General features: G+C 60.4%; 1 protein-coding gene across 1 annotated transcript; it reads right to left on the minus strand.

Moving 5' to 3' along the window:
* Positions 1-12363: 12363 nt before the first annotated feature.
* Positions 12364-20211, minus strand: LOC142359394 (MAP kinase-interacting serine/threonine-protein kinase 2-like). Its single transcript, XM_075412015.1, is given in 14 exon segments — positions 12364-12513; positions 12516-12664; positions 12934-12977; positions 13084-13248; positions 13342-13542; positions 15063-15158; positions 15310-15365; positions 15695-15799; positions 15889-15962; positions 16489-16568; positions 17557-17654; positions 17801-17948; positions 18042-18080; positions 20164-20211. Coding segments are annotated over 14 exon segments (1422 nt in total). The 3' UTR covers positions 12364-12394.
* Positions 20212-20483: the final 272 nt, after the last annotated feature.

A 20483-nucleotide genomic window follows, 5' to 3' on the forward strand; every position in this document is an offset into this window, starting at 1 on the left:
ACATCCAGCCAATACCTTGGCTCCTCAGTGACAAGGCTTTGAACCTCATGCAGCATTTTCCCTGGAAGAAAAAGCAGCTTCAGGTTCAGTAGTTCAGGCTCAGCATTTGGTTTTCCTGCAGACCGAGAACAGCTGTTAGCAGAGACCGTGTTCAGATTTCATTGCTGTGTGAGCCCAGGAACCGCAGCAGCAGCCATCACAGGCACAGCTGAGCTCTCAGCGCCCACCTACCCCCCAGCAGAGACCCAGCCCTCCCTCTGGTTACGAGCTCTGCGGAACCAAGAGTAAATCGTGCAGGGGTCGAACTCTGCACAAGAATTCAGCAGCCCTAGAAACCAGCCCAGCCCTGAGAGTCACTCCCAGGGACGGAGGACCAGCCTAACGCACCATCCTCCCCGAAAGCCCTTGGTCCAGGATGAGAGATGTGGGGCACTTTCCAGGGCTGAAACACAGACACGAACGGGAATCGCACTGATCCAGCCGGGGCCTCCCGCGCCCGCCCTGCCTGCAGCCCGGAGGGGCCGGGCCGCGCCTCCGCTCCCGGCCCCCGCCCGCGGCGCCGGCTCCGCAGCAGCGGAACAGCCGCTCCCCGCAGCCGGGTCTCCGCCGCTCCCCCGCCGCCCCGCGCTGGACAAGACCTTTCCCGGCCGCAGCCCGCCCCGCAGAGCCGCACACCCAGCCCCGCCGCCGAGGCGTTTCGGGCGGGCCCCTCCCGCAGCCCCGCAGCCCGCGGGGAGGGGGGCGGCGCGGCCCCGCGGCTCGGCCGAGCGGAGACGGCCCGGCCCTGGGGGGCCCTTCCCGCCCCGGCCCCGGCCCGACCCGCGGGACCCCCGCAGGCGGCGGCACCGCCCGCGCCGCGCCCGCCCGGCTCCGGGGCACCCGGCGAACGGGGCCGCGCTCCCCGCCGCTCCGCACCGCACCGCAACGGGCCGGGCGGGCCCCGGCGCCCGCGGCCCCCGCGCCGGGAGAGGCTCCGCCCCCCCCCCCCCCGCCGCCATCTCGGCCCCCCCGCCGGGACCGGGCCTTGACGGGCGGCAGCGGCCCCGGGGCGCGGAGGCGGTGTCCGCACCCAGGCGGCGGGGGAGGGCGATCCGCAGGCACCCCCACCCCCCCCCGGGAGCGGGTCAGCAGCCGCGGCCCGGGGGAAGCGCCGGGAGGGCGGGGGGGCCGTCAGCTGCCCCCCACGGGCGACCTTCTGCGGCCCCGCAGGCACCTGCGGGGGTTTGACCGGGGGCAGGCGGGGGCTGGAAACCCGACGGGACAGCCGCTGGGACAGAGAAGGGGGGGACGGGCCGGCGGGGCGAGCACCGGCACCGCCGGCAGCAGCAGCTGAGCCCCGCGAGCGGCAGCAGGAGCAGCCTCCTGTACGGGGCGGGGGGGGGGGGGGGAAGCCCCCATCCCTGGGGCCAAACCCCCTCCGGCTGCTGCGGCAGAGCGGCCGAGGAACAAACTCAGCTCCCTCGGCCAGCGGGGGAGATGGGGGGAGGCTGCGCGCTGGCTCGCTCCTCCTCTCCTGTCCTTAGTGCACAAATTTCACTGCCTTCCCTGCACCCAGCTCCGCCTGAACTTCACCAGAGCTCTGTCACAGCAATTCAATATCTCGTTTTTGAGGCGGGAGGTGGTAATTTTTTTGTGCTGGGTTTTTGTTTTTGACAGCCTTTCCCCCCCACCCCTTTTTTCCTCCTCTCTACTTCCAGTGACAGAACTTAACAGATGTAAATTCTGAACAAATGCCCGAAGGTAATTCTTAGTTTCCTCCCACTGTTTTTGTTGCTGAACTTTTGCACTGAGGCTCATTATTTAATAGCCACAAAACATACCGAGAAATTGAAAACCTAACCATTAAGTACAGGATTTTTACCATGATTTGTAACAGAAGTCAGTACTGAGCTTTGATCTACTGATAACACAAGCCAATGGTTCTCTAATCAAGCTAACAGATTCCCTTCTGAAAGTCACTCCTCAAATGCGACATCAGAAATGCTCCCGGGGCCCGCGGGCCTCTGACGGCACGCTGATTAACCCAGCAGGCTTGTCCGTGCTGCCAAACACCCACCGGACTCACGGCAGCACTGGGCCAGAGGCTTCACCTCCATCCGAACACCACAAGCTTTGATTCAAGCTTCAGAACCCTCCACTCTTCAGTCTGCCAGCAAGAGACCCCGAGGGGGGGCAGAGTAACAGATACAGCGTTAGCACTGCGGAACAGACACCAATCTCAATACAAAAGTGCGGCAATTTCCAGGCACATTCACCTCATTGCTCACTCAAATCCCGCTGGAAGGTTACATTAGCATTTATTAAGCAAGTTCCATGGGGAGGGAAGGCCACGAGGCTCTGGGAGAACCCTGTACAATGTGAAAGCCGCGCAATCATACTACGTAAATATTCTACAAGTAAAAAGTCGGGGGGGGGTGTCCCCGCAAACCCACAATATCACATTTTTCTTACCACTATGAGCAGTCCACCATTTTGTTCCACTTCAGCTGTTTCCACAAGCAGTTCAATAGCTTTTCTCTTCCCAATTATTTTCACTACTCGGGCAATTAAATCTTTCTTTGGCTCACAAAGCCTGAGAGGAGGGGAAAAAAAAGATACACTTATTGTCAGCATAATTTCTTGAGTAAAACTGACCATCGAACTTCCATAATGAGTAGTTCATTCTGTGGGAGATAAAACTGTGCTAAAATGACAGAGTCCATACATTTAAATGTGTTTCAGTGGCTCCTTGAACCAGATTTCTTTTTCTAAAGCATGCATTTTAAAAATTTGTTTCAATTAAAATGCACTGAGTGATTATTATTTTCTATTGATGTGTGAAAGATTAAACCAAATGAGAAACTCTAAAGACCTGTATAAATCTCTGAAATTGAACCATAAAAGTCTGCTGTGCATTTAGCAGTTGACAGTACAGCACCTTTTATAGTTAAATCTACACTTGCTGTTGTCTGTAGCTAGTTGTTGAAGTTCTCCTGTATCGTGTGCCATTCAGACAAACATACAGAATAAAAATTAAACCATTCTGTTGACTGATCTATGACAACCTACAAAATGCAAACAAGAACAAAACACTGCAATATGACCGAGTTAAATTGGGTTCTTTTGTTAGCAACAACGTCCTCGTACAAAAGTTCTCATCCTCAGTCTGCATGAAGGGAGAGGCTCTCACAGCATCAATTCACTGTGCCGAAGCACGTGCTCCCACTGGAAAACATCATCACCCCACACACCAACACCTCCTGTCCAGAGCAAGAGTTCAGATGCTAAAGTCTCATGTTCTCAGTGGCAAAGCTCCTCACTAAGCACAGTCCCGAGCACGACAGCTCAGTGGTTTTACACTTCAGGGACCAACAGGCCACCACCACCTCCTAAGTTTCTTGAAGACTGCTGTCTGGCCTCCTTGCTTCCGATGACATTGCCATGCTCTACAGCTGCATACATTACAGTGACTGCATAACAGAAGGGATCTGACCGCAGATGTGAACAACCAGCCTAGCTTCAACCGTATGATTGAAGTTACCTGAAATTAAATGTTAAAACTCACATTTTAGTGACAATTGTCCTCATCACAAAAGGGATTACCCAACCCGCTCAACTTTACACTTTGTGTTTAGTCTCACCGAGTTCAATGAATGATCAGGCACCAGCATGTACATGCTTTCTTAAATATTTATAGGATTGAGTTCCAAATTATGAATTATTGGAAGAGATGGAAGCATTTCTCAAAGATGGAGAGAACTTTAAGATAACCAGGAGTCCTCAGAGAGCTGGTGAAACAGACCTTCTGTTAGTAGCAGCAGCAGCTTAAACAGTCAAATCCCCACCCCGCGCTCATTCTGGCCCTGCGCAACCCTCCCGTACGCTGCTTTAAACAAGCAGCTGTGCACTGCAACAGGAAAACAAGAGAAAGGGCAAAACATTGCAACAGACAGTCAGAAAACCCCTTTGATTTCAGTTCACTGTGTGGGCCACCACAACAAAAGGTCAGGAATCCAGGCACAGACGGTGCAGCACAGATCAAGCAACAGTGCCGTGATGCCTATAAACACAATCCTACTGATGCTATTCAGTGCCACTACTGCGATAAACAATCAGAAAAAAAGAGCCTTCTGCCCTATTTTGATGAGGCTCAATACAACAAAGAAGAGTTTATTACAAGAGACATACTCAAACTTTCCAAATCCATAAAGGAGAAGCTACCGAGAACTGATAACAGCATCAATAATTCAATAATGGTCTAATTGCTGTATTTCAGCATCTGGCAATACTATGTATCCCATGTAAGAAATCAACAATGATCAATAAACCCAGCTTTCATCTAAACATCAAACTTATGGTCAGTAAATCTTGTAACTGCTTTTCCCCTGTTTAACATCATTTTCTTCCCCTGAACCACCGAAAAAGGATTGTGTGGCTGTTTAAGTCAATCTAAGGAAGAACGACTGCAGTCAGGTGCCCTCTCTCACACCACCAGCGCTGCCAGTGCCAGCTCTAAGGAAACTGTACAGCAAATTGGGTAAGGAAACAAATCTCTCTCCAAACTAACTCCTTAAAAAAAGCAACAGGCTTTTGGACAGTTCAGTTTTCTGACTCAGCTCAGTGTACAACAACTCAATAGCAGGACTGTGAAAAAGAATTGGAGCGCGGCAAGCGCGCACACGGCTGGAGCTTGGTAACCCCAACAGCGGCTTCCATGACCTAGCACAGAACTGCAGCTCAGCTTCTCAACAGAGCAGAGGCAAGGCTGGATTTCAGTTCTGCTGTCTCATCCTGGTGCAGCCCTTCATTACTACAGCAGCAAAACATTTTGTTCAGACAAGCAGGTTCCACGTAAAGAACAGGGATTTCAGAAGCTGTGCTCTCCAAAACAGTACACAGGCCCAGTCACCTACAGTTCCAAAGGTTTATAACTTAGCCAGATTTTCATGGTGACCACTGCAGGTGTTCACTGGTGTCCAACTCCAAACACACATCTTTACTCACGGGGTGTTTCCTAAAAATGTCACTACTAAATCTGTATCGTGACAAACAATGTTTTTCCTTGCCACTGTTCTCAAATAACAAACTATCTGGTGGATCTTTAAAAAAAAAAATTAGAACAGTACTATTGGATGCTTCTACAAGGTACCAGCCCTAATGCTGCATTTTAATCCCAGATTTTGGAAATACACACAAGGCACTCACACTTTTTGTAATCTGGTAAGACACCTTACATATTTAGCAGAAAGAAAGCTTTTTTCCCCCAAGAGGGGGAAAACTACTACTCCATCAGCAGCTTACCAGTACTTAAGGAAGTGAAGATATGGAGTTACTAAACTTACCGATAAGCCATCTGCCACTTTTTCCTCTGAATCTTCTTCTGTTGTGTCATACCTTCCTTTATATTTCATTTCTTGTCTTTCACCCAGTCTATCTTTCACAGGCCGCTCCCGTTTGAGAAAGCCTTGCCCATTTTCCTCTTCCACTGGCAATGTTGTCTTGTCATCGTGCATGTATTCATCCAGTTCTTTACCTAAAGTGTCTGCCTCCTTTTGCTGAGCTTCCTTCATCAGCTTTTTAGCCAAGAAATAACTGTAAGGCTCAGGCTGCCTGCTTCTGTCAATACTACCATCCATGCCTAGAATCCCAAGCTCAGTAGCCACTGCATCCCGATTCTGCTCCTGGAGCACCACACCCACCGAGAGCAGTTTGGTTTTGGTGCTTCTGGCCAAGCTGAAAAGGCTCAGATTTCGCAGGAGGAAAGTTGAAACATTTCTGCCGTTTTCCTTTCCACAAACAGCTGTCATCAGCAGATTCAGAAAAGCTTTCATCACTTGAATCCACACTTTTGGTTGTCCAATGAGCAACACTCGGTGCACACGACGAAATGCTGCTCTGGAATGGTCTGCCGGAATCATGGCCATCATGTGATTGCTGAAATGAAGAAGTAAATGTCCATTAATTTAATCACTCGCATAAACTAAAAGAGCTATGAAGTGAAGCCAGAGATTTGATTAGCTAGTAAACTTAATTTGGACTCATGCGATGGTTTGGGCAGTCCTCCACGAGCATCTTTTGGACTGCAGTCGACAGCAGCACGCTGTGAAACTTGTGTGTTTTGAATGCTTGTACACGAAAGGCAGCACGGCTGCTACAGAAAACACACAGTGACAGGGGCCACTAATCTACTGAACACACCCTTTGCTGAATGAAATTACAATTATTACCAGACCAGAAAAGCTATTAAAATTCCCAAATCAGACAAAGACACAACATGCACAGCAGTTCTAAGGAAGATTAAAAAAACAAAACACCACGGCCACTTACCAGGAGGTTTTTCTAACAGCACAGAAACTCATATTCTCTCCGGAGTCTAAAAGGGGTCAAGACTAGTGGCTTGCAACCACAGTAGCGTTCCCAGAGACTCAACCGAGAAGAAAAAATGATGAAAAACCACAAAAACCAAGAGCACAAAACTGGGATGCAGCTCAAACTTTGAAAAGCTAACGGTGTATTGGGATTCTGGTTCAATCCAGACAGCACATGAGCAGCTTTAAACCCAGAAGACATCACGGACTCACTACGGCTTCTCATTAATTAGGACAAAAACCCTAAAGGCTTCAACGTGCCTTACAAAAAAAAGTCCCACTGATATAAAAATATTCAAGAAATACTGTTTCCCGTGCACTGACAGATAAACTACAACACGAAAGCCAGACCTGCTCAGCTGTACATAACCTACAAAAGCACCACGGGGAACTGAACCCCGAATTCTTCCTCCCAATTGCTGGAAACTTCTGGCCGTGCTGTCTGTGCCGACCTGCGGGAAGCATTTTCTATACTCGCAATTCCAGCTTCTCCCCCACTAATCTGCTATCCTTACGTTACCTTATCCTCTGATCTTTAAAAATAAGATCTCTTCCTCCAGTTTCAGGTGAAATAAGAGTCCTTTCTTCAACCGCACAGCTTTCACCGCCATTATGGCACCATTTCTTCTTCCTCCTATCAGCAAACAGAAAACAGAAATCTTCAACTCATTTTGCTGCATTACGGCGTACAAATTTTTAATTTAAAATGCGTTCCGTAACGCTAAACACTAACAACTCCATGAATTTAAACAATCCCCCCACGCCTGCCGTCACTTATTTTGCCCTACACGCCCCAGGACCGCACCGCAGATCAATCACCATAACTCGAGAGCCCCGCCAACCCTCGCCCCTGCGGCGCCCACCCCGAACCATCTCAGTTCGAAACCTTTTCCCGCCCCCCCGCGCCGCAGACGCCCCGCGCCCCGCACGCCGGCGGGAACCGAACCCCCCGCGGCAGCGCGCGGGGCCGGAAGCCGCGGGGCAGCGCCCGTCGCCGCTCGCCGCCTTCCCGCGCTCCCGCAGCCGCCGGCCGCACCGGCGAGCGCTCCCCCCCCTCACCAAGCCCCGGCCCGGCGGCAGCGAACGCCTCCCCCGCCCCGCCCCGCCCGCGGCCTCCCCAGGCGAACGGGCCCCGGAGGAACACGCCGGGCCCGGGGCACGGAGCCCCCGCCGGGGAAGGGCCCCCCGGCCCGGCCGCCCGGCCCTCGCCGGGACCCGCTCCCGCAGGCGCCGCGCACCGCCCCGGCTCGGCCGCCCTCGCTCCCCGCCGGGCCCTCCAGCCGCCAGCCGGGCCCTCTCGCCGCGCGGCTCCGGCCGGAGCCCGGGCCGCCCCTCCCTCACCCGCCGCGGGCCCCGGGGCAGCCGGCGCCGGGCAGCCGCGGGCCGAGGCGCAGCGCCCGCCGCCCGGTGCTATTCACGATGGCACCAGCGCTGCTCCCGCCCCCTCTTCCCGGTGCTGCGGTCTCCAGTGACCTGAACAACAGGCTTCAGCCTGCGGCCAGCCCTGCAGCGGTCAGGCAGCCGCGTTAGATGATGGTTTCAGCTTCCTTTCCAGCCGGAATTATTCGATTATATTCTATTTCGAACTTTTGTAAGGGGTTGCGGGAAGATCCTGGTCATTTCACTCTTAGCAATTTCTTGGACAGGGACAAGAGTCCTTAGACATCACACAATCATAGAACCTTTTGGGTTGGAAGGAGCCTTTAAAGCTCATCAAGTCCAAACTCCTGCAATGAGCGGGGACATCTTCAGCTGGAGAAGTTTGCTCAGAGCCCAGTCCAACCCAGCCTTAACGGGTCCATGTCCTTCTTGTGCTGGGGCTCCAGAGCTGGATGCAGGATTCCAGGTGAGGTCTCACCAGGGCAGAGTAGAGGGGCAGAATCCCCTCCCTCACCCTGCTGGCCACCCTTTTTTGATGCAGCCCAGGACACGGTTGGCCTTCTGGGCTGCCAGCGCACACTGCCAGATCACGTCCAGCTTTTCATCCATCAGGACCCCCAAGTCCTTCTCCACAGGGCTGCTCTCAATTCCTTCATCCCCCAGCCCGTGTTGATAGCGGGGACTTGCCCTGGCCCAGGTGCGGGACCTTGCAATTGGCCTTCTTGAACCTCATGAGGTTCACACAGGCCCACTTCTCCAGCTTGTCCAGGTCCCTCTGGACGGCATCCCGTCCTTGTGCCGTGTCAGCTGCACCACTCAGCTTAGTGCTGTCTGCAACCTTGCTCAGTGAGAACTCGGTCTCTCTAAGTCATTGATGAAAATATTAAACAGTGCCGGTCCCCGTGCAGACCCCTGAGGGACACCACTTGTCACCACTGTGCATTTGGACATCGAGCCATTGACCACCACCCTCTGGTTGCAACCTTCCAACCAACTCCTTATTTACCTGAACGGTCTACCCGTCAAATCCATACCTCCCCGATTTAGAGAGAAGGATGTTGTGGGGGACCGTGTCGAAGGCTTTACAGAAACCCAGGTAGATGACATCCCCTTGTCCGCTGATGCAGTCGCTCCACCATAGAAAGACCAACCACTAGGTTGGTGAGGCAGGACCTGCCCTTGGTGAAGCCATGCTGGCTGTCTCAAATCACCTCCCTGACCCCACCTGCCTTAGCATAGCTGCTAGGAGGATCTGTTCCATGATCTTCCCAGGCACAGAGGCGAGGCCAACAGGTCAGTAGTTCCCAGGGTCCTCCTTTCTACCCTTTTCAAAAAAGGGCACCATGTTTCCCATCCTCCAGTCACCAGGGACTTCATGTGATTGTCATCACCTTGCAAATATGATGGAGAGTGGCTTGGTAACTACAGCAGCCAATTTCCTCAGGACTCTGGGATGCATCTCATCAGGTCCCATAGACTTATGTCTGTTCAGGTTCCTCAGGTAGTCACGAACCTTTCCTCAGAGTGGGGGGGGCTTTGCCCCTCCGGTCCCCATCTTGCAGTCCATGGACTCGGGACAGGCAAGCAGAGAGGCTGCCAGTGAAGACTGAGCCAAAAAAGTTGCTGAGTACCTCAGTCGTCTCCTCGTCTGTTGATACGGGGTCACCACTCTTGTTCATCAGGGGGGTACGCTTTCTTTAACCTTCCTTTTCTGGCTGACGTACCTGTAGAAGCCCTTCTGGTTATTCTGTGCATCCCTTGCCAAGTTCAGCTCCAGCCACGCCCTGGCCCTCCTGACCCCGTCCCTGCACAACCGGGCAGCATCCCTATACTCTTCCCAAGACACCTGTCCCTGCTTCCACTGCCAGGGCAGTTCCCTCTTGCCCTTTGGTCTGACCAGACGGTCTCGGCTCAGCCATGCCGGTCCCTTCCCTTCCTTAAAACTTCTCTAGAGATGCCGACCCTGGCCCGCACGCCGGAGCTGCCAGGAGCTCGCCAGCCCCGCGGCACAGGTCCCCTCCAGACCCCGAGTGCCACGCCAGGAGCACCGGGTCCAAAACCGACCCCCCCGAGCCGCAACACAAAGCCAAGCCTGGGCCGAGCGACCAGCAAAGAGCTCGGATGCTCGCCGGCACGTCCACCGCCTCGCCGCAAAGGCCCGGCCGAGGATGCCCACGCGTGGGCAACGCGCCCACGGGGACGAGCTCCGGCCCAGCGCGCGGCCCCCCGGCCACGCACCCGCCGCAGGCAGAGCGTGTACCGCATTTCTCTGTGGAAGAGCTCGGCCTTACGCACGGGAAGAGAGGGAAATTCAGTCTGCCAACACCAGCACGGGGGCCAAAAAAACATGGGAGAGACTTCCCCCTGCCATCCCCTTCCTGAGACTTTTTTCTTTTTTAAAAAAGGCTGCGGCGTGCAGCATTAACAACAGCTTCCACAACACCAGCTCAAGGCATCGCGTACTGTACAGCGTTCGGTATTTCTTACTATAAGACAATAAGGAATTATCAACAACTGATAAGACAAAATAAGCTATAAAAAGTAACAATGTACAATCAAGATGGATTTCTTTTTTTTCCTTTAAAGGAGGCTTCTCTGGGGTGTTGCGGTGCCTGTGCTGGGGGTCTCCCCTCGCCGCTGCCCTGCTCCTCCCCACCCTGTGTGGTGGGACCGGGGGCACCCAGGGGAGAAGGCAGAGGCAGTTTTGGGGGGAGCACCCTCCCAACCCACCGACGCCGCTCGGCAGAAGGGCCGGGAAGGGCCAGAAAAGACGGTCCCTGCCCCAAGCTCCATCAACACCCGAGATCACCATGTCCCAAGCTCACTCACACACACCTCCCTGAAACAAAAAACAACAGATATTGCATAGTTTTGCTGTCAGCAGTCTTCAAACAAAAAGGAGAACTTTGTTTTGCTTTCAGAGACAGTGACTGCCCTCGGCTGAAGACCTGGGGGGAGTCTCTTCCCCGGCTCACAGCAAGCTCCCAAAGCCTTCCCCTGTGCACGCCATGGGCCGAGGCTGCTTTTTCAGAGTATAAAGCTCAAAGCATTCAGCTGGAAGGGAGAGGAGATCGCTAACGAAGGGGCACCCTCCCTCCCGGTGAGGCGCGGGGACGGCGGCGGGCGCAGCTCGGTGGCACGACGCGCGGCAGGCAGCGGGGCTTTGCCCCTCCGGCGTGGTGCCAGGGGGGGTTCGGACGAGCTGGAGGCCAGCCCGGCCCCCAGCACGGGCGCTGCTGGCTCACCCGGACAGATCCGGCCCCGCTCCGCAGAAACCAGCCAAGGGCCTCGTCCCAGTTCAGCACCCCCAGGCCCTCCCCCGCGAGCATTCCCTCCCTTCCCCAAAGCAAGCTCCGAGGAAAGCGTGACTCCATGCATGAACACACATGAACACAGATGCACACACATGAACACGCATGCCCAGCTCTCCCCAGCCACCCGTCCCACACTGCACTGCCGCCGCGACCCCAAACCCTCCGGCCCCGCATCCCGAGCCCTTCCCAAGCTGCTCCCCAGTGCCGTGGCCCTCGGGTGCTGCCACCAGCCCGGCCGCTCGCCCACCGGCACATCCTGGGGCACTCGGCACCCTCGGCACCCCCAGACCCTCCGGCCACGGCAGCCTCGGGGACAGCCCAAAGCCATGCCAGGTCACACTGCCCTGCAACGAGTCCCAGTGCTCTTTAAAGGGGGGTCCTTCCCTTCCCACAGAGCACCCCGCTATTCCCGCAGGGGTAATATTTTCTGGCTGCTCCAGCCGCCCTGGAGACCTCATCCTGCCCTGCACCTCCACCAGCCACTGGTGAGCCCCCCCCTCCACAAACAGGGGTGCAACGCACGGCCCCAGGCGCCTGAGCATCCCCCCGGCTCTGACCTTACCCCCGGGGAGCCGCCGGCCGGAGCGCGGGGGGAAAGGAAGACATTTCTCCATGCCCTGCAGAAAAGCACAGCTAGCAGTTTAAAAACAATTAAAAAAAAAAAAAAAAAGAAAAAAAAGGGGTGAACAGCTTACTCTGAAAGCAGGCTGCCGAGGAGAGAGGGCGGCTCAGTGGGACGGGGAGCTGCTCCCTCGCTGGCACCGTCTCTCCCCGGCCCGAGCTGCTCCCTGCCCGCCGCAGCCCCTCGAAGCGCAGCCGCGGATGCCCCCGAGCACGGGACGGCGGGGGTCCCTGCGCCCGGGAGATGCCTCCCAGACCCCCGGGAGGGGGGGTTTGTGGGATCGACCCCAACATCGGAGAAAGACCCGCAGCTCCGAAGGGAGGGACGAGGTTAAAACGCAACTCCCGTTGTCGAAAACGCGACCGAGGGCCTTTTGTTCACAGCATGAAATGAGCTGAACTCGGCAAAGCGGCCGCGGATACAAAGAGTCCTTTGGTGTCAGGGAGGGAGGAAAAAATCTCAGAGGAGAAACCAAGAGTCGGGGAAACAAAAGTCCGTGTGTCAGTCAGATGTCCTAGGTGAAGCAACCTTAATGATTTAATACCTTAAAAAACAGATCTTCAAGAAACCCTCCCAACCCCAGACCTACAAGATCAGCAAAACCCTGGAAACCAGCCACAGGGACGAGTCCTGATCTTGTCACTAGCCAGAAATGGTGGTGGCTGGGGGGGGAGGGAAGAAAGAAGGAGAATGGGGGGGACGTGGGGTACAGCAGGTCCGAGGGGTGCAGCTCACGCTTGGTCAGCCACCACGACCACGGGGGCTACCAGGTGCTGCCCAGCAGCCACCGCCTTGACCAGGTTGCACTTCTGCCGCTGCTTGACCACCAGCTTGGACTCAGGAGGGGGTAGAGCTGCATGGCCCATGAGGTAGCACTGATGGTGACGGGCCGTGCTTCCTCCTCCGCCTCCTCTTCCTCATCCTTGTCGCACCATGTCAGCTGGCGGCTGACGGCGACGGCCTCTGCGGCGAAGGAGGTGAGCTCTTTGGCACTGCTCTTCCTGCGGGGAGAAAGCGGCTCAGGGTGGGATGCGGGGGGCTGGAGGGAGGTTGGGGGGCAAATATCGGGGTGTCCCCTCACGCGCATGCCACGCCAGATGGGTCAGGCACCAAAAACACGGCTCCAGCCCGAATCACGTGCTGCAACCGCTGCCCAGATGGCGAGAGCTGCAGCCAAGCAGAGCTGAGAGCAGCTCACTGGGGAGAGGAGCCAGGATTTGGGGGGCTGGAATGTGTCCCCCACCCCCACCCCAGGGCCACCCACGCTCACCTCTGCAAGATGATGGGGGTCAGCAGGGTGTTATCCAGGGCACACTGCAACGAAACGCAGCCAGGTCAGAGCCAAGCACCCCGCAATGGGGTGTCCCCCCACCCCGGCATTGGGGAGTGGAGGGGGGGAGGGGGGGGCAGCAGCACTCACCCCCTGCACCCAGGGGTGCTCCAGGACCTGGGCCGCACTGAGCCGCTTCTTGGCATCTGTCACCAGCAGCCTGGAAATGAGATCTTTGGCCCCAGAGGAGATGTGCGCCCAGTCCTTGTCAGGAAACTCGTACTTCCCTTCCTGGATGCTCTCCAAGAGCATCACCTGGGTGGGGGGGTAAATAAAAAAGGGGCTGAGCTGGGAGGGGTGCTGCCAAACCAGCGGCGGGTTTCGGCACTGCCGGGGTCCGCCACGCACCTCGCAGGTGTAGCACGCCTGGCCGTTGTCCCAGTCGCAGCTGGAGCTGCAGCGGCCCACGAAGGGGGGGTACCCGCTCAGCATGAAGTACAGGACGACGCCCAGGCTCCACAGGTCGCAGCGCTTGTCGTAGGTGGGCGCATTCTTGTTCCTGTAAAAATTTTCCACCACCTCCGGGGCCATGTACTCGGGGGTGCCGCACTGCGGGGAGAGGCAGGGGTGAGCCCCAAAGGACAGGGGAGCGATGGGGCAGAGCTGAGAGACAGGGACGGGGGGGTGTCTGCCAGAACTAAGGGGCTACCCCCTCCAAAATGAGGGTGCAGACACGGCCGCTTCCCGGGTTTGGTCCTGGCAGGGCAGATCATCCCGGCCAGGTTTCCCATCGCCACGCGGGGGATGTCACAGCCCTGCCACCCCGAAAAAAATAAAACCCTAAAGGGGTGCAACACCCCCCCAGACTGCCCCCCAGCACTGCCGCCACCGGGCCGGCTCAGCGGGGCAGCGTCCGTCCCATCGCCCGGGACATGGCGGGCGGGCGGCGGGGACGGAGCCGGCTCTGCCTGTTCCCCTGCCTGACGCGGGCAGGGCCGCCGCAGCGGGCGCCGGATCCGGGTGCCGGAGGAGTTAACGCTGATGCGAGGCGAGAGCCAGCGGTCCCGTTCCCCCATGGTTCCCCCACGGCTCCCAGGGCTCTGGGGCTTTCCAGCGCACGTGACCCAACCTGCAGCCCGCACCGCCTCGTGACCAGGGGAGAGCAGAGCTGCAGCCAGCAGATAATCACCCCGTAACATAACGAGAGGCCTCCAAACGAGACGCCTCGCCGGCCTCGGCAGCTGATGCCACCGCAAGAAGAAGAAAAACACCCACGCAAGCCCAACCCGCAGCACCCTGCATGGGCTTCCACCCGGCAGGGACCACAGCACCCACCCCCCTCTGCCCCCGCTGCTGAGAACGGGAAACTCGGGACACCTCAGAAATTCAGGTCCTCCCCCTGGGGGAGGGGAAACACGGAGGAACGAGGGGGGGGGTGTTTTGGCCCCCCCTCTGCTGTTGGGCACCCCGCGTGGGCCAGGGTCTGCCCCCCCCCAGCACGTGAGCACCCTGGAAACACCGTGAGCACCCCGAAAACAGCGGGGCACAGGGCAACACCTGCGCGGGGGGGGGCCCTGCTGCTGGTGATAAGGGGAGCAGGGATTTCTGCAGGGGGAGGCAGGCTTGGTATGTGCCCCCCCCCAAATGTGAGACAGCTCCTTGCAACGCAGGGGCACCCCAGAAGCTTTCGGGGTGCCCACCCTGCAGGGGCTGCACCGCACGCAAGCAGCCCCAGCCCCCTCTCACACACAACCGGAGTGGGGGGGATCACGGTGGCCCCCCCAGCCCCTCGCCTGACCCACTTCTCCCCGAAAGCGCAGCCTCTGCACAGCCGCCTCCGCCGGGGCCGGCTGTTGCTAAGGCTCACGGCAGCCCGGGCTCTGCGCCAGCCCCCCCTGCGCTGCCCGGCCCCCCCATCGTTACAGAACCGCATCTCGCCCACCGCCGCCGAGGGGGGTCCCACAGCGACGGGAGCGACGAGCAGCGGGGGGCTGCACGCAGCCCCAAAGCCTGGGGGAGCCCCACCAGGGACATTCCCCCCTCCATGGACATTCCACAACACCCACCCCTCCCCCAGCACCCCCCCCATCGACATTATACCCCCCCTGCCCCATGGTCTGCACGCTTACCGGCGAGAGCAGCTCCGGGGTGGAAATGGGGGAGCAATTCCCCTTCAGTTTGATGCCACTTGCCAGGCCGAAGTCACAGATCTTCACCGGGGAGACCTGGGGAGGGGGGGAGCAGCGGTCAGTGACCCCCCCCAGCAGCCCCCGGGTACCCTCAGCCCCGCGTTCGCGCCCCAGCTGCCGCAGCAGCATCCCCCGCGGGGAACCAGGGCCCCCCCAGCCCCGGCACCACCCCCTGCTCCCCGCTCACCTGGTCCAGGCGCTCGCACAGAATATTTCCCGGTTTTAGATCCCTGTGAGCAATTCCTGGGAGGGGGGAGAAGAGGCGATGAGTGGAAAAGCCTGCCCACCCCCCCCCCAAGATTTCCACAGCAGAAGGTCTGGGGGTGGCGCAGGGACCCCTCCCTCCCCACCCCAAATCACCGCCCGCGTCATGGCGAAGGGCACAAATTGCTGCTGGCCCCGAGTCCCGGCCAAACCGGAGGAGCAGACTCCGCACCGCGACAACACGATGCAGCCGGGCCTGACCCTGCGCGCCCGCGGCCGGCACCGGCCCCTGCTCCCTGGGCAGGAGGGGGGGGCAGCACCCCCCGGCTGGGGGGGGCACGGCTGCACCCCGGAGTGGCTCGGCTCACCTCTGCTGTGCAAAAAGTGCAGGGCGCTGGCGATGTCCCGCACCACCGTGCTGGCCTCCAGCTCGTTCAAGCGGCTTCTCTGTTGGATGTGGGTCAGGATGGAGCCTGCGGCCGGGCGAGAGCGGAGTGGGGGCTCGTGGGTGTTGGGGGGGCTCCTGCCGCCCCCACTCCCCCCGCCCCGGCACCACACTCACCTCCCCTCATCTTCTCAAGCACCAGGTAAAACCTCTCCTCCTCCTCGAAGAACTCGATCAGCTGCAGGATGTTCCTGCGGGGACAGCAGTGTCAGCCTGGCATCCCCCTAAAAAGATCGCGGGGTCCCCCCCTCCCCGCAGACCCCCACCCCACACGGCTCCCCGGGGCAGGGCCAACGGAGGAGAAAATCGGGTTTCCAGCGACTGAAACCACGCGGCTGGGGCCCCCGGCCACATTCCAGTGGGGAGAGGGGCTTCCAGCGCCGGGCCCCGCTCCCTAATTGCTCGCAGACCCTCCTGGCTCGCTCGCCCCGCTCCAGAAACAGCCCCGCTCAGCAGCTCTCTGCGGCGGGACGGCAAACGCCGCGGCGGCAGCTCGGCTCGCCCCTCGGCACCGCTCCAACTCGGCCGTCGTGGCCCCGTCGTCATGGCAAGCGGCTCCACGTCGCCTCGGGATGCTCCCGGCGAGGCCACGCGGAGGGAGAGCCGCGCAGGAGGGCGGCCTGCCTGCCGCCCATGGGTGTCTCGAGCGCCAGCCCGGTCTCAGCCCGCGCCCTGTGCCCACGGTGGGGGATGGGGACGGCGGCTGCCCTGCGGTACCTGTGTCCCTGGCACAGATTCAGCATCGCCACCTCCTGTAAGACCCCGCCGCAGACGTCGAACTGGTGCTTCTTGATGATCTGCAAGGCAAAGCGGGCGAGACTCAGGGAGAGGCACCGCTGCTGGGGAGGGACCGGGGCCGGCAACCACCGCGCCCCAACCCACCCGGCGCTGGGGACCCCCGGGGCCAGGCAGAGGCAGGCGGGGGATGCCCGAAGGGGTTAAAGAAGCAGAACAGGCTGTTCCCGGCAGCGGGGCCAAGCCGCTCCCTCCCGGGGCCCGCAGCCAAGGCGAGCTCTGCGGCCGAGCCCCGGCGCAGCCGCCCCGGCAGCGGAGCACGGCCCTTCGCCCCGCTGGGCGCTGGCACAGTGGGTGCCTGGTGGACGTGCCATGGGGTGAGCAGGGGGTCTCCACCCACGGGGGAGAGCTGGGTGGTCCCACTGACCCCCAGCCCTTTGGGGCACACTGAACACCCAACCACCATGCAGCCCTCCCCCTGCCTCAGTTTCCCTCCTTGGGCACCCAAAAGCACCCCGGGGCAACAGGGGAAGCCAAGTGCCCCTTGCGTTTGGACACAGGGCCTGTCCCAGCCCCCCCACGCCGTGACTGGGAGCCTGTGGGGTGCAGGGATGCGGCACCACCATCCCCAACCCCAAAAGCAGCTGGCTCACCCCCTGACCCCTCCATTGTTCGCGGGGGCACGAAGACCTCCCTGGGGCTGGCCACCCTGCCGCACCACATGCCCCTGCTTGCCCCAAGTCCCTAGACGCGGCGCAAGCGTTAATTTAATCTCGTGTCTGCCCTAATTTACAGGGATAGGAGCGTGGCTAAGGGGGTTGACCAAGGTCCTGCAGCTGGGCGGTGGCAGAGGACAGCGTGCCACCTGCGTGGCCTGGCCCTGCCCCGCTCCTGCCCCTCTCCATCCCCTCTACCCCGTGAAACCGTCGTCCTGTGCCAGCTCCGCACAGCCAGGAGAGCCAGGAGCCCAGGATGTGGAGGGCAGAAGGGGAAACTGAGACAGGGGGTGGGCAGGAGCCGGCTCTGCAGCCCCAAGCCGCAGAGCTTTACCTTCACTGCGTACTCCTTGTTGGTGACGAGGTTAACGCAGGACTGGACTCTGCCTTGGGCCCCTTCTCCCAGCACCTCGTCATGCAGCCAGTAAACATCTGGCAGGAGAGAGGGCGCCTGAGCTGCCGGCCCCACCGCGGCACGGGACACCACGGCTGTCCCCGAGCCTGGGGACACCAGGAGGGCCCCAGCCCTGCCGCAGCCCGGGGGGGGACCCCTGGGGTCCCTGGGCAGCCCCGCTCACCTTCGAACCTGCCAGAGAAGCTGTCGGTGGCTCTGCAGTGCTGCTTCTTGTTCCTTTTCTTGGTGCTGGGGATGTCGATGGGCTGACTCAAAGGCACATCTGCGCCGGAGCAAAGCCACTGGCCTGAGTCACCCCCAGCCACCCTGCGCTCCCCCCAGCATCGCCACCCCTGGGACAGCCCCTCAACGCCTTCGGGGGAATGCAGAGGGCCGACATCCCGAGGTCCAGGGCACTCGAAGACGGGCTCCAGGTCAAACGCCAGCTCGAAGGGGTTTTGTTCCTGCAAGGGCCAAGAACACGAGTGAGACGGCAGTCGCTGGACCAGCCGCCGCCGCCCACCCGGTCCAGGCACGCCGCTGGCCTTGGCACACGCTCTGCTCGTGCAGGGCACCGGCTCATGGCCCTGCTGCCAGAGGGATGCAGCAGAGCCGGAGGAAGAGGAGGAGGAGGAGGAGGAGGAGGAAGGGTTTGACCACGTCTCCTGCCGGGGATGTTGCCGCGGGGTCATGCCTCTGTGCCAGCAGCCCCAGGCCGGCACGCGGGCGATGATGAGAGGGACTGGGGCTGCGCGTACCAACCCAGCCCCGAACATCCACCCTGACCTGAACTACAGCCGGGGGGGAGGAAGAAGAGCCACAGGGCAGGACGGGCTCCGGAGCCACCGCACCGCGTCCTCCCACCTCCTCGCAAGGTCAGGGGGGGCCGGAGCCCACTCAGCGCCGCTCCGGTGAACGCCGTGCCCGTGGCTGCGTGATGCCTGTGACCTGGCAGGATCGGGCCCCGCTCCCAACCCTCCCTGCACCCCACATGGGCGATGGGTGTGGGAACCACTGCCTCCCCCACCCCAAACCCAGCGCCTCCGCCCCCAGCACCCCAAAGGGGACATGGGGAACTTCAGCCCCCCCCGAGCCACCCCACCGCGGGACGGGGCAGTGCCGGGGGCACCCGGCCGCGAGGCAAAAGGGCCCCGTCCTCCGCGGGGTTACGAAATCTGTTTGGGTGGAGGCAGCAGCTCCCGGCGGCGTTCCCCAACCCGCCCCGGTGCCCCGGTGCCCGGGCCGGCTGCCAGCCCCAGTGCGGCGCGGGAGCAGCCAGCCCCGGCCACCGCCGCCAGAAACAGCCCGAAAGCGCCTGTTTGCTGCCAGGGCGGCTCTCGGGGGGCCGGGGGGTCCCCATCGCGGTGCGGGGATGCCACGAGCATCTCCCCCCAACCAAGCACCACTCCTGATGCCTGAAAACGCTCCTGCGCAGCGTTTGGCCAGATTCCCCCCCTACCCCCCTAAAAAAAGACAGTATCAGGGTTTGCGGAGTGCGGTGTCACCCTCCAGCCCCCCCCAAGGCTCCCATGTCATGGCGGGGATGAGCGGCTCGGGCCCAAGTCCCTGCACCACGGGCAGGATGAGGCCTCCCGGGGGGGGGCACCAGGGGTGTACACGGGGGACAGGGGGCCCTGCCCGCTGCCGCAGCACCGGCGCACAAAAGGTTTGGGGGATGGGACACACAGGGCAGACGCTGCGCGGCGGCTCCGGCAGCGCATCCGAGGTGTCCCCCGTGTCCCCCCCGTCCTGGTCCCCAACCACCCGGGGTGGGGGAACGTAGGGGGGGATGGAGGGGGGGATGGAGGGGGGGGCCCAAACCCCAGCCAGAAGTCCTCAGAGCAGGATTAGGTGTCAGCTAAAATAAGCCGGGCAGGTTTCGGGTGAGCTCCCAGCATCCCTCTCAGCCCCAGGAGCCAAACTAAACAAAGCTCCCACGAAGTTGCCCGGCTGACGAGAGCGTTTGGGGGACCCAGACCCCCCCCTCGCACCCCCCTCGCGTGACAGTGACCGGGAGGCACGGGGGTCCTGGTGCCCTGGCTGCAGACCCCCTGCCAGGATCTGGCCCTCGCACAACAGGTCCCAGGCTGGGCCCGGCAGCCCCCCACCCCCTGCTCGCAGACGTGCGGTGAATGAGTGCAGCTGGGGGGGGGGGGGGGGGGAACATGCAGCCCACCCGCTGACCCACCCCACGGGGGACACCCGTGGGAGCTGCAGCGGGGTGAGCAAAGCCTTGCTGTGGGGGGGGGGGGGTGTGTGGGGTGTCTGACCCCCCCTCGGGGAGCACCCCGACCACCGGGCCGGCGGGACATGGGGGTCCTGCGGCCTGGGTTGGGTGGCATCACCCTGGGCGCTCCCCTCTCTCCTCGGGGGGGTGGGGGAAGGGGGAGGTCGCTGATGTGTGTCCGTGCCCCCCCCCCCACTCCGGGCAGGGGATCCAACCGCCGCGGACCCGCACCCCAACCCCGCACCCTCCCATCCCCCCCCGGAGCACCCCAAACCCCTACCCCCTCCGGAGCATCACGGGGGCGGGGAGCACCCCCTTACCTTGAAGGAGCGGTGGAAACCGGGGATCTCAGATTCCTTCTGCACCATCTTGCTGCGGGCGGGGGGAAGGGAGAAACAAGGGAGGGGTGCGGGGTAGGAAAAAGCCCAACCAAGCAACCAACAAAAACAGGAAAATAAACCGGGAGGGGGGGGAGGGATGCGGAGGGGCGGGCAGAGCCATCGGGGGGGGGCCGGGGGTACGCCGAGACCTGTGGAGAGAGGAGACCGGGGGGGGCGGGTGTCAGGGGGCTGTGGCCCGCACGGGGCCCGCACGGAACCCCCCTGGTCCCAAAACCCCCCCGGCGCTCACCGGCCCCGCA

This window comes from Opisthocomus hoazin, unplaced genomic scaffold, assembly GCF_030867145.1.
Source record: "Opisthocomus hoazin isolate bOpiHoa1 unplaced genomic scaffold, bOpiHoa1.hap1 HAP1_SCAFFOLD_90, whole genome shotgun sequence".
In the NCBI taxonomy this organism is placed as follows: Eukaryota; Metazoa; Chordata; class Aves; order Opisthocomiformes; family Opisthocomidae; genus Opisthocomus; species Opisthocomus hoazin.